This window comes from Chiroxiphia lanceolata, chromosome 1 (assembly GCF_009829145.1).
Source record: "Chiroxiphia lanceolata isolate bChiLan1 chromosome 1, bChiLan1.pri, whole genome shotgun sequence".
In the NCBI taxonomy this organism is placed as follows: Eukaryota; Metazoa; Chordata; class Aves; order Passeriformes; family Pipridae; genus Chiroxiphia; species Chiroxiphia lanceolata.
In genome coordinates, this window is record NC_045637.1 from 99387505 (window position 1) to 99400447 (window position 12943).

At 38.7% G+C, this 12943-nt stretch overlaps 1 protein-coding gene across 4 annotated transcripts in view; it reads left to right on the forward strand.

The window, feature by feature from the left end:
- Positions 1-12943, forward strand: part of LOC116788091 (solute carrier family 12 member 7-like) — a 71036-nt gene that overhangs the window by 9758 nt on the left and 48335 nt on the right. For all 4 annotated transcript variants that reach the window (XM_032690480.1, XM_032690452.1, XM_032690471.1 and 1 more), the window contains exons 2-3: positions 8075-8169; positions 10655-10777. In XM_032690480.1, the coding sequence (XP_032546371.1) occupies positions 8075-8169; positions 10655-10777 (218 nt within the window). The remainder of the gene's footprint in view (positions 1-8074; positions 8170-10654; positions 10778-12943) is intronic.

Genomic DNA, 12943 nt, shown 5'->3' on the forward strand with positions numbered 1-12943 from the left:
TATCTTATTTGAGGCCATGCTGTTCAAGAGTTTTAGATAATTCTCATTCCTTTGAACAACACCTGAATTCTTTTGCCATATGAAAACAATCTGGTTTTATTTTTCAGATAGATGTTAAAACTTACAGCATGTCAGGAGACAAAGGTGCTTACTTTTTTGGACAAAATGTGCTTGAATACAAAAGCAGATAGGAGCATTACTTAAATATGAATAATGATGACAGTGTGTGACTGTGAGGAAGCAGTGAATCTGGAAAGGATTTAGGGGTCAGACTGGAATAGAATAGCATGAGCTTGGTTTAATGCTGTGGTAAAGAGGGCTAGCCTGATCCTTGGAATAGAGAGGTGATGATTATACTCCTGTAAATAGCATTGACTGAGACTGGTATTAGAAGGCTGTATTTGATTTTTAAAGTTTGAATTTTTTGGTTTTGCATAACTTAAAACTTGTAGAGAATGTTGCCACAAAAATGATTAAAAGTTAGGAAAATATTTTAGGAACTTAACTATCTTACTTTTTCAGAAGAAAGCTTGAGATTATTTGAATAAGTATAGTTACCTTCAAGAGAAAATACTAAATGTGAGTAGTTAAATTTGGAAGCTGTACTAAGACATTATAGCTAGAAGTTTGAAAAGAGATAAATTTAAATAGATAAGAAACAATTTGAGATTATTTTTCAGTAATTAAAAAACCCTTAAGTTTTTTAATGGGGTTCCTTATTTTAGTTTCTGAAAACATCGAGATACACTGGTCGAATTTCAGTATGTTTTTTCAAAGTTATAGAGCCTAATGCAGAAATTAAATTCTGCAACCCATGTAAAGATAGGATATCGGATTAGATGGTCAAATATTTTTGTCCTTAATCTCTTGAACAGGCATCATAGTAGAAATTTAGGATCACTTAAATGATCGTTTCCTTCTCTACCCCAAGCCATGCTCTTCCACTTTCTCTATAACAAAACCCCTGTAACATATCTTTTTCATACTCTACCACTTGTGATTCAGGGGCAGAGGAGGAAGCAGAGGTGTGAAAGGGAGAAAACCATTAAAAAAAAAAGTCATAGGTCTATGATTTAGCAGTATTGTCATCAATGCTAAGGAAGTTGTTTTGCTTACTGTAAGGAAACTATTGCTCATTTGTACACTGATTGTCTAGTGACAATATAGGCATTTATAATAAATAGTTCCATTTCTCTGAGGAACACTATGATATGGGGATACAAATGGGTGGGTAATAAGTGTGAGAGGGGAATCACAAAACTACTGGTGCTGGAAGGGACCTCTGGAGATCATCTAGTCCAACCTCCAAATGAGTGGACCACCTCTTTGGCAAAGGTGGCTTCAGCATGTTTAAGCTATAGATTTGGGTTCTGTTTTACGCTGTATAAAATGGGCCAGTTCAGATCAGTTTAGAAATTTAATAATTAACATACCTGAAAGTATTCTACCTGTCAATGTTTGTGAGGATCACTGCTCTGAAATCTGAGGAATATGAATTTAGACAGAGTGCCATTTTTGCCTCTGTGACCAACACTTTGAATTCTGACATGCAAAACTTCTGACCTAAGTTTTGTTTGGTGTGTGGAAATGTTAGTGAGAAATCATCTGATGGCACTGGCAGTTTTAAATTTAAGGCCAGCATAGCACTGGGACAGTTTGTGATAATTTACGTGGGTTACACTGTATAGGCAGCTGGAAGGCTGGGGTGTATAGGAGATCACATTGGGATTGTCTGCGTGAACATTCTGAATGTAACCTTCCACACTTGAGAGGTCTCCTACCTTCTCTTCTTGCAACTATATGTCTTGTATGGAAAAGAAAATGTAACTTGTTGCAGCTAATTTCCATGTAAGTGTAACTATCGTGCTTGAGTATCTGTAGAAGTCAAGACTAGGGATTTTTGCATGTCTCATCAACATAGAAAATACCAGACAGGCTTCTAGGAAAGGTACATTAGTTATGGCTTTAATTTGTCTACTGGTCCATCAGTGAGCACAGAATTGTGCTAGGATATGTGAACATTCTGTAGCAGATGAGAATTAGTAATAATTTTTAAAGTGAGTATGGAAGTAGAAACAGATTAATTTTAAAGCTTAGGCTTTGGTCACTTATGTTGGTTAGAATGGAGTGTCACATCAATAGGTGGATTTTTTTCATGTGTCAGAAGACAGGTGAAATGTACCATAACCAAACCCTTAGAAGGTTTTTTATTATTTTACTTTGCCTTTTCTTCTGGATCTTTTAACACTAATAGTGGTCCAAAATGAAATACTGGTCCAGATTTAAGATTTTTGCCAGTAAACTCTCGTAAATTCAGTTACTTTCAGAAATCAAGCAATAGTAAGTGTAGATTTTTGGAGTGCTTTAATTACAGAAACTGGACTTCAGAAGACGTGCAACTTAAAGACATGTCTAAAACTGCATTGGAAGTTAAAATTTTTATTGTATTTTTAACTCATCTCCACACCTGAGAAGAGTTTAAACATATACAATTTCAAAGAAACCTAAGGGAAAGGTGATTTGCTTTTCAAACATTGAAACATGCTACCCAAGAAAGTGGTTGAGTCACCATCCCTGGTGGTATTTAAAATATATGTAATGTGGTGCTTAGGAACATTTAGTGTTGGACTTGGCAGTGTTAAATTGATGGTTGGACTCAATGGGTCTTTTCCAACCTAAATGATTCTATGATTTGACTATGTTAAAGCTTACTCATAGATTTCCCCTATTCAAGGGAATAGGGTTGAGATGTAAAGCTGTATATGGCTTGAGACTAGTGGGATGAAGTGCCTATTTCTTTTATGTTCCATGTTACCTCAGTGGAAGCAACTGAAATAGTTTTTTCTACTGTCTCAGTTTTACTTGCTGCACTGAGGGCAATATTTACAGTGTTTGTGAAAAGTGTAAATCCTGTCTTTTTTTTAGTTCTGGGCTTCTCATGAATCACTTCTTTTCTAACGAATCTTCTTTTGAAGAAGGGATGAGCTAAAGATAGAAACAGCTGATTTGGTTAACTTCACAATAGATGTTGACTGTGTGTTGAGTCCTGAAGCTAGTTCTTTCTACAGAATGATGTAATACATATCAATTTGAGTTACATGTTTGTAAGGCTCACTACATCTGTCCAGATTGCAGCTAAGTTATTCTATACCACCCACGTCCTCACTAGGGGGTATGGTTTCAGGAAGGAAATGGGTGCACCCCCAGAAGTGGGCACCATTTTGCCTCACTCTCTCTCCTGGGAAGTTGTCAGCATCTGCCCTGTGGACTCTGTCTTCTGCTTCCGCCATCCACCTTCTCCCATTTCTCTGAGGCAGAGCTACGGGACATGGTGCTGAAAGGAAAGAGGTGGAACACGGAATCAATGTGTGCTGAACAGCAGTGCTACTGAGGAGGCTGCTGGCAAGGAACAGACCAGTGGGGGCAACCCCCAGTCCAGCCAGGGGGAGCCCAGCTGTCAGAGGAGTCAAGCCCAGTCCAGCTGAGCTGAAAGGAGTGCAGCGGAGTAGTAGGAAAGTAGCAGTGACCTATGGGACTGACCCCTAGTGTGGCGGAACGGTGGAAGCAGTGGCGCAGGCACCTGTGAGGAACTGAGCCCAACAAAGCAACTGTAGTGAGTCAATAAAGCTAAGACGATCCCAGTTTGGAGGCAGAAGCTGGAATCCTTTATTGGACATACAGCTTCATATTTAAAGGGTTTAGGGTTTACATATTTAACAGGGGGGTTACATATTTGTGCTATTAAAATTGGGGGGGTTTCCAGAGATGAGGTAAAGGGGAAAACCTAAATTAGGAACTTTTGGGTCTTATAATTACATCAGAGGAAAAACCCTGCTTTATCTTAGGGGATTTTGCAGGGAGGATTAGGTATTGAATCTACAGGACACAAGGGATACAGAGTATAGATATGCAAAGGGGGGAACACAATGGATTTTACGAAGAGATCTGATAACATCAGAGCACCATCTCCCTGTTTCTTGGCAGAGCATTCCAAACAAGTGACATCTGGTCTGGCCTTCAAACAGAGGTTTTTCCCCAGCTTCTGTGACTCAAGGTTTTCTGTTTAAACTTAGCAATTTCTTTTCTCATATCCAAAATTTGGAATCCAACAAGCAACAGCACAACCTGACTCAGACGACCTAGCTTTTAGGGGGTCTGTTTGTCGTTGGTTTTTGTTGTCTTGGGCTGGGAGTCAGGGAAACACTAGCCACAGGAGCCCCTTACCATCTTGGCTTTGTTTGCAGCAGCCACATAGTGTGGTGTGTGGGAATGATTGCCATATTGTCTTTGTGTGGGGAAGCCATGTGGGTGCAACCTATGGGGACTGTCTGTCATCTTGTTTTTGGTCTACATGGCCATATGGAATTAAATTGACGTGGTGAACACCTCTTTTGGGGGTAAAACACCTCCTCTTTTTGTATACTTCTATTATTAATATTGCTGTTGTTACTGTGTGGTTCTTATTCCACTGCTTTTTGCTTTCGATAAATTATTATCTCAACCTATAGTTTCTGCTTTCACCCCTCCCTTACTGGCTTATTTGGAGTTTAATTTCCTGCTTGCGTTAATCCACCACACTATCTAAACATATTAAATAAACATACTCCAAAATGTGGTGTTTTTTAATTTGCAGTGAAGATGATTTTATTGATAGCAATGATGAAAACTCAAAGGTGTTATAAGGGGGTTTATAAATGTATTAAAAACAAAAAGAGGACCTGTAGGAGCTGGCAGAAGAGCTTACCAAGCCACTCTCCATCATTATTGTTGGTCATCATTGACCGGGGAGGTCACAGACAACTGGAGGTTAGCTAATGGTGTGCCTGTATGAGGTTCAGTAAGGTGAAGTGTACTTGAACCCAACAATCCCATGCAACTCTACCGGCTGAGGGAAGAGTGGCTGGAAAGTGGCCCATCAAAAAGGGACTGGGGGTGCTAGTTGACAGCAGCTGAACATGAGCCAGCGATGTACCTAGGTGGACAAGAAGGCCAATCGCATCCTGGCTTGTTAAAAAAATTAGTATGGCCAGAAGGACTAGGGAAGTGATTGTTACTTTGTGCTCGGCACTGGTGAAGCCACATCTCAAATTCTGTGTCCAATTTTGGCCCACTCATGACAAGAAAGACACTGAGGTGTTGGACTGTGTCCAGAGAAGGGCAAAAAAGCTGGTGAAGGGCCTGGAGCACAAGTCTTACGAGGAATGGCTGAGGGAGCTGGGGTCGTTTAGCCTGGAGAAAAGGATGCTCTAGGGGTACGTTGTAGCTCTCTACAGCTACCTGAAAGGAGTTGTAGCAGGGCAGGGGCGGGCCTCTTCTCTCAGGCATCTAGTGCCAAGGCAAAAGGAAATGGCCTCAAGCTGCACCATGGGAGGTTCAGGTTGGACATCAGGAAGAATTTTTTCACTGAAAGGGTTATTAAACATTGGAATGGGCTACCCAGGCAGGTGGTGGAGTCACCATCCCCAGCGGTGGTCAACAAATGACTGGATGTGGTACTTAATGCTGTGATTTAGTTGGCATGGTAATGTTCAGTTAAAGGTTGAACTTTATCTTAGAACTCTTTTCCAACTTTAATGATTTTATGATTCTCTGATAATTGTAGAATTACAATTACAGTCAACAAACTGCAGATGACAGAGTACTTGTCAGTTTGTTTTTGCAGTCACTTTTTCAACATTCATTCTCTTTCAAATGGAGCTAAAATAAGTCATGCTGATCATGTCAAATACTATAAATATGCTGTACCAACATTCACAAATACAAAAAGAGAACTGTATTAGAGAAACGGGACTTTATAGTAGTCTGGTAGTGACAGACTGTTTTGAAGACTAACTTTAGAAAGCTTTAAAATGGGAAGAATATTGGTTGGAAGCACTGAAAGAGGGTTTGAAGAGTAGGAAACCTGAGTTCTCTGTTTTTCTATTTGAAGCCTCTTAGGTGCATTTGACAAGACTTGTTTGTTAGAGATACTGTTCTCTGAGCTTTTTCCTACTGGAGTGAAGCTAAGTAACTATTTGTTTAGAAATACCAGCATATAAAAGAAGGCTTCACTATTCTCCCACGTACAATTTAAAATACTTTATAGTGCTAAGATACTGATTTTTATGTCCAGAGCTGATAATACAAAACTGTATTCTTTTACCTCAGAATTGTGAATATTGATTCGCATTATCTTTTTGGCTACCCTTTTGATGTTTCGATTAGTCTAATGATACCCACTGGAGCAGTAACTCCAGTGACATTACATTCTGTATGAATGCAAAACAATACTTGAAATTTCCCAGCTCTCTTTTTGAAGAGCAATCCTTTTTGAAGAGATTGGAAGTACTCTGAAAAGAGTACTGATATTTAGCTAATAATTACAGCTGCCGGCTGTCAGTAGGTGACAAAGTCAATAGAAGTGTGGTTTCAGCAAGACTAATATCAAACAACCTTACTTTTATTTTTATTTGGGAATGTACCTTTAAATGAATGGTTTGTAAAAACTGTAGCAAAAATAATGTCATTTCAATGAAGGGAGCTAAAAGAAAAACAATGTTCCAAAAATCTTGGGAAGAAAATGCAATATCTTAGGCAAGAAGTTCTAGTGCTGATATGGTCTTGCAAGATGATAAGAGGAATCTGAATGTATTTGTTTGAGGACGAAGTTGCTTTTTATTGTCTATGGAAAAGCTGACTGAACCTTTCTCTAAGTATAATGGAACCCATTAAAGGATAAATGCCAATTTCTCAGATAATCTTGTGCCAAACCAGCATGTTCCATGTGCTGTAAAACACCTCAAGGTGCTGGTCCATGAGGGAGATTGTTTTGTGTTCACAGTTCTCCTTCTGCTGGCCTTGCATTAAGCTTTATTGGAGGAGGGACACCTAACAGCTTGTAAGACATGAAGCAGTGGGGGACCAATTATGAAGTGTAGAGAAACAGAAAACTATAAGTAGGAGGATATGGATAGAAGGAGATACACTGGATACACCACAGTAGTGGTGGATGAATTCATCAATATTTCTTCTCTGGATTGGGTAACTAATTCTAGAACCCTAATGGTCTTCTGGGTCTCTCGTGATAGAACATGGTTTCTATGTCATGACACCAACAGTTATAGGGATACTATGAAGAGTGGTGTGAAATCTGTCAGGGATGCAGTCCCTCTTCTGCTTAAGGGACTGAGATCTATTTCTATCTGTTCTACAATGAAGATAATACGTTATGCTGAGACTGGTGTCTGTGTTTGCAAGAGCTTTCTTCTGGGATTTTATGTGGGAGAAGTGTCCTGGAGGGGGCAGTGGGAGGATACAGGGAAAAAGAGTACAACTTGTTCTCCAGCTCTTCCCTAATTCTGTAGTGAAGAGGTTCTGTAGGTACTATTGCTGTAACCTCTGAATATAAGGGCAAAAGGGCAGAGGGGTAAAGTGGCATAGGCAAGGACTGGAGATTATTTGGAAATGCTGATGTTGTGACAGCATCAGCATGTGATAGGTTTCGTAGTGTGTGGGTTGGAAGGCAGTGAAAGCAATGCTGTATTTTTTGAGAGGTGTGCCAGAGCAGGTCAGGGAAGCTACAGGTTAATGAGGTTTATATTTCAATGAGGAGTAAGTATAGCGTGTCACAGAAGGGTCCCCACAACCTTTAAAGAATAACTCCTTTCACATCATTTTTTCATAAATTCCTGCATTAACTACTTGAGATTTTTTGAGGAAGTCAGTAAAATAATAAAAAGGTAGGTTGGGGGTTTATTTTATTCTTGTTGCCCAAAAGGTTTATGTGAAGTGCTATTATCAAGTGTTTTTAGGTAAACTAGAAAGGACAGGAGGGAAATCAGTATATATGTTAAAGAATAATAATTAAGAGTTAAGAGATGGAACACTATACAAAGATTAGACTGTTAAAATAAGCTTAATTTCCTTAAATGCGGATGTTAAGTCCACGTGTCTGACACTAAGACAGTGTTTGGCACTCACCTGCAGTGCTTTTAGAACCCGTTCTTAAATCAGCATCTTCTGACTATTCCTTTTATGGTATACCATGTTCTCTTTTTTTTTCCTTTTGTTTCTAATTGTTGTACTTTTCCACCAGGGGATGGGATTGCCAGGGAAAGTAGTCCATTTATTAACAGTGCAGAATTGGACAGAGGAAACATGTATGAAGGAAAGAATATGGCTCTCTTTGAGGTAAGTTAAATACCCCAGAAACATACTTAACCGTTAATTGGGATGAGCAAACACCTGTTTTCTTTGTTGTGAAATATAGTGGGGGAAAATGAATTTTAATAACTTTTTTGTAATTTGATTCCTGCTAACATTCCATTTCAGTAGATTTGAGTGACATAACGCATTAATAGTGCATTAATGTGAATATATGAAATAAGTCTTCTTGTGTTTAAGTTTTTTGGGCTAGGATCTAGAAATTGTTGTTAGAGAAAGGTGTTGGAAGTTAAATCTATTAGTTTTAGCAGAACAGTATTCAGTTTTAAAAGGATTAGCAAATTAATTTGTTCAACAAGGGAATCATAGACTTATCTTAAAGCAGGAAAGGCAGAAAACAAAGTTACAGGCCATGACTGAGCTGTATTTGTAATTTCTAATATAAGCATCTACTTTATAATGGAAGTTTCATACCTTTTTAATCAAATGAGTGATTGCAATCATTCATAGAAAGGAAGTACTTTTAAGGACCACTATTTCAATGAAATAGTACTTTTAGTAAAACTTAACCTAGGTTGTTCTGCTATAGCAGTATCAACTAGTCTTGCTTCGATGCTTGCTGTTAACAATAATCAAAGTCCTTCCAATGTTGTTTGCTTAGCCATCTTGCAGTTGAATTCTTCTCAATATTTTCTTATTGTTCTCTTCCACTCATCTCTTCTCTCTGCCAAATATCTTTGCACTGAGGACATGGTCTTTCAGTTCATTCTGTGCATGACCCAAATAATGTCTATTTACTATTTTCCACTGAATCATGGAGAAAATTGTGCTAAGGATCAAAGTAATGTTAGTCATTAATAGTGTTTTTGGCATGTATGCATGTCTTATTGGTTTTTGGCTCTTAGAATCTTGTTCTTCTCATGTTTTCAGCTGTTAAGAGTTTTTATATAAACTGTTAAAAACAAGTTTGACTATTATGACCATGTTTATCATTACTTACTGTCTCAGGCAAAGGTATTTTAGTTCTTGTCTTTCTCTTTGAGATCCTGATCGCTTGTCTTCTTTCCAGTATTCAATTTTTGTGTATTTGATTGAATTATCTGGTTCCATTTTTCTTGGAATCCTTTTATTGTATATGCTTCCTCTGGATTTTATTAATTGTTTTAGTATGTTTTTGTTTCGTAGCAGATACTTGGCTAAAGAAAGAGGGGCTGACTTCTGTGTCAAGTAATACTACATATGTGCAACTGTATATGACATGCATATGTGCCCATATTTTCAACAAATGAATACTTCGGAATTCGTATGCATGGTTTAAGATAAAATGCATAAGCCTGCAGCTACAGACTTCAGAGGTCCTTTAGCACCTCCAGAGAGGTGCTTGAGAGAATAATTTGAAATCACTCTTTAAACACAAGCAAGATGCAGGAAGAACACCCTAATGACTGAACCCTACCAGTACAATTTCCTAAAAACTGTATTGTGATGAGAAAAGATTTTTTAAATAAACAGTGGTCTTTCTCTAGGTTTTCCTTATATTCAAGCTGCATATTGTAAGACAGTGTATGTTGCAACATAACCATGTAGTGCTGTATTTGTGCTTAATTAGATGTTGCTACTTTGGTCTGTGTTTGGCCCAACCACTTGTGAGAGTCTGTTCTTTTCCTGCCAAGTTATGAGAAAACAAGTACTGATAAATGAGAACGTCGTCCTTGAAGGAAGCATCTTGCATAAACTAGAATTAACTGGTACCTCACTATTGGTTGATGGCCCTTCAAGGGCATTTGAAAGCGAAAGTGAAGAGGAAGGTGATGAAGTACGCCCCCAGACTCATTTAGGAAAGACCCCCCCAAGGTATAGCGTGCAGGCACAGGGAAATTCCAATGCACACATGCATGTACAGGAGAGATACCGCGTGCATAACAGAGGGGGAGACTGAAGGCCTCTAGCTAGGCGGTGCTGGCCACACCTGCCCAGGTAGACATCACCAATTAATTGTATAAAAAGCAGATAGCTCGTGCTGGGAGTGGAACTCAAGCTTCACAATGAAGGACAACATTGCGTTTTATGGGGACGCCTGCCATCTTGTGAGCCTGCTGACACTATGAGGATGCAGCTTCTGCTATGGGTAGTTCTAGGCATTCTGGAGTTGGTAAGATAACTTTGTAAGCAACACCTGAGTGAGTGGGGAGTTGTACTGAGGGCTTATTTCCCTCCCCTTTCCTCTCTCTCGGGTTCTTGTTTTGTTGGCCACCTCTTGGTAATAAATATTGGTTTTGTTGAGCTTTCAGCGGTGTACTGGTTTCAGTTTCAGCATCCTCCCTGCTACAAGTGTTAAACAGCTAGGAAGAATAGAAAGTTGGTTGAAAGCTGACTGGTATTTTGTCATGCTAATTTTTTGGTTTGGGTGAATCAGGGCTGACCTGTTGAGTATATTTTGAAGTAGTATTATAAAATCATGACTTTTAAAAAATCCTATTTAATTAATGCAGTATTCTTAAAAACCCAACAGGAAGAAATGGATAGTAATCCCATGGTGTCATCTCTTCTGAATAAACTAGCAAACTACACTAATCTTACTCAAGGTGTGGTGGAACATGAAGCAGATGAAGACAGCAAGCGAAAGGAAGTCAAGGTATTTAAACTTCTAATAAGTTGTTGGGACAAAGCTAGCCATAAAGAAGAGCATTTTTCAACCTGAAAAGAGAATATATGGATACCTAAAAACAGGAGTGAGATTACTAATAATGTGTTTAGAACTGAAGCATTTGCAGCAGGACTTGTGTTAATTTGGTGTTCTTGTTAGCGTATTTAACAAGATGTTGCTGTAAAACCCCTAGGTAAAATGTGTGCAAAGCTAGTATCTGAAACCCAGAGTACACCCACTCTCGCCTCCCTCCTTTTTCCTCTGCTCCCCTCCCTTGCCCTTAATGTATTTGGATTGCCTAGGTTTTTACCTAGTTGAAATTAAGACAAACCTGACAAGAAACAGGTCGCATTTTTAAATCTGTAAGCGTATTTGCACCTGGTTAACATGGTAGTAGTTTTTCCAGCAGCTCTCTTGGTTTAGTGTGTCAGACTAAGTATTTTTAAGACTTAGTGGATGCACTTCAAGAACACTTTTTTTGTTGTTACATACATCAATAATATTATATTGGTGGGGGAAAGGAAGGCATATGCTCTGTTTGGCACATTGTTAAACACACTTACTAGAAGACAGCAACTGAATTCATCAAGGGTTGTGTACTGGATGCCCAAAGTGCCTGTCTGAGCCTCTGTAGAAATGAAACATATGCAACAGTTGGAGTCTTCAATGAGATGTTGGATTGATCCCTCTGTAAGCAGGGAGCTGTTTTGGAAGGAGAAAGCTTGGTTAAAAAACATGACCTGACAGAGTATAAAAACTTCCAGGCAAGGAAGAATGATGAGCTGGAAGTGGTTGAGCATGGTAAATGAAACTAAGAAAATGAGGGTAGATAATGGGAAAGGCAGAGTGCTAGGAGTCCTTTGTGTAGGAGAAGGTGTGCTGATACTGAATTTGTATGCTGAGCTACTGAGAAAGGAGGAGAAGCACCTGAGAATGAGTAAAAGGAAATGAGCACATAGCAGAAGAAACAGAGTTGAAAAGGTGCTTGAAAGTAAGCTTAAAAGTGCAGCTTATTTGACTGGAAGGGAGATTTTGAGTGGAAGTTGGTACCAGGACAACGGGCAAGGGTGAGGAATTAAGTCCAGCTGTTTGGTTTAACTTTTTGCTTATCCTGCATTTGTTCATATGTGGGCTTTCTTTTTGTTTGTCTAGTTGTGCTTAATCTATATTTGTTTCACCTCATCTGAAGATAAAACTTGAGATGTGAGAAAACCAAAACTGATCAGCTCACACCTTCCTTCGTGTGATCCCTGTTGTCTGCTTAGCTTCTGAGCAGAGTTTTTTCTCAATGCATCACCATATTAGTTCCTCTGGAGCTGACCAGTCAAATGAACTTCATGTCCTCACTTGCCCTGTCTTGTTTAACACCATCTGGTGGCCTGCTAACACAATTTTTATGCACATGTCTTAGTTTCATTTCCAAAATTAAGTTGTAGTTAAGTAGTACCTTGGCAGGGTAGCATTTTTAATGGCAAGACTGAGACAGTGGTGTTGATGTTTCAGATGGATATTGCCCAAGTGTTAAAAATCTGTCTAGAAATCTGTATATAGCTGTTGCTTCTAACTAGAGTATTTCAAAGGCTGATTTATTCATAAGTGTAGACGACGAAACTTCTACACACATCTTTTGTGTGTGTCTTGATCCCTGATGATCACCAGCAAATAAAAAGTACAAATGTATTATGTTGTAGCAGGTTTTACAACTTTTGCAAAAACAAGTTGTAATCAGCTCTGCATTTCTTCTCTCTCTGTCTTAATACTTTGTCTATCTTTTGTAAAAATGGAAAACACTTGCTATTGAATATAATTTTTTTGCTCAAGCTGCATGGTAATTTGTGATCAGCTTTTTGCATAACATATTTGGTATTTTGATTTGTGGCAGTAACTTATCTTCAACAGTAGCCTTTAAGAGGTATTTCAGAAGAAAGTTTGTAAAGCATTGCAATCAACAGATAAAGGGGCATCCTACTCCTGTCAAGGTTTCCTATGGAACAAGAGAGTTTACTATCACAAATACTTTTCTGTCTTCTCAGGAATTTTTCTTCATCAATAGCCTATGAATATTTGCAAAGCTGGACGCTCTGAAGTTACCATTCAGTGTCACTTGGTATTTCTTCATGGAGCATTTGTGATAAGAGTTTGTGGAATAAAGTG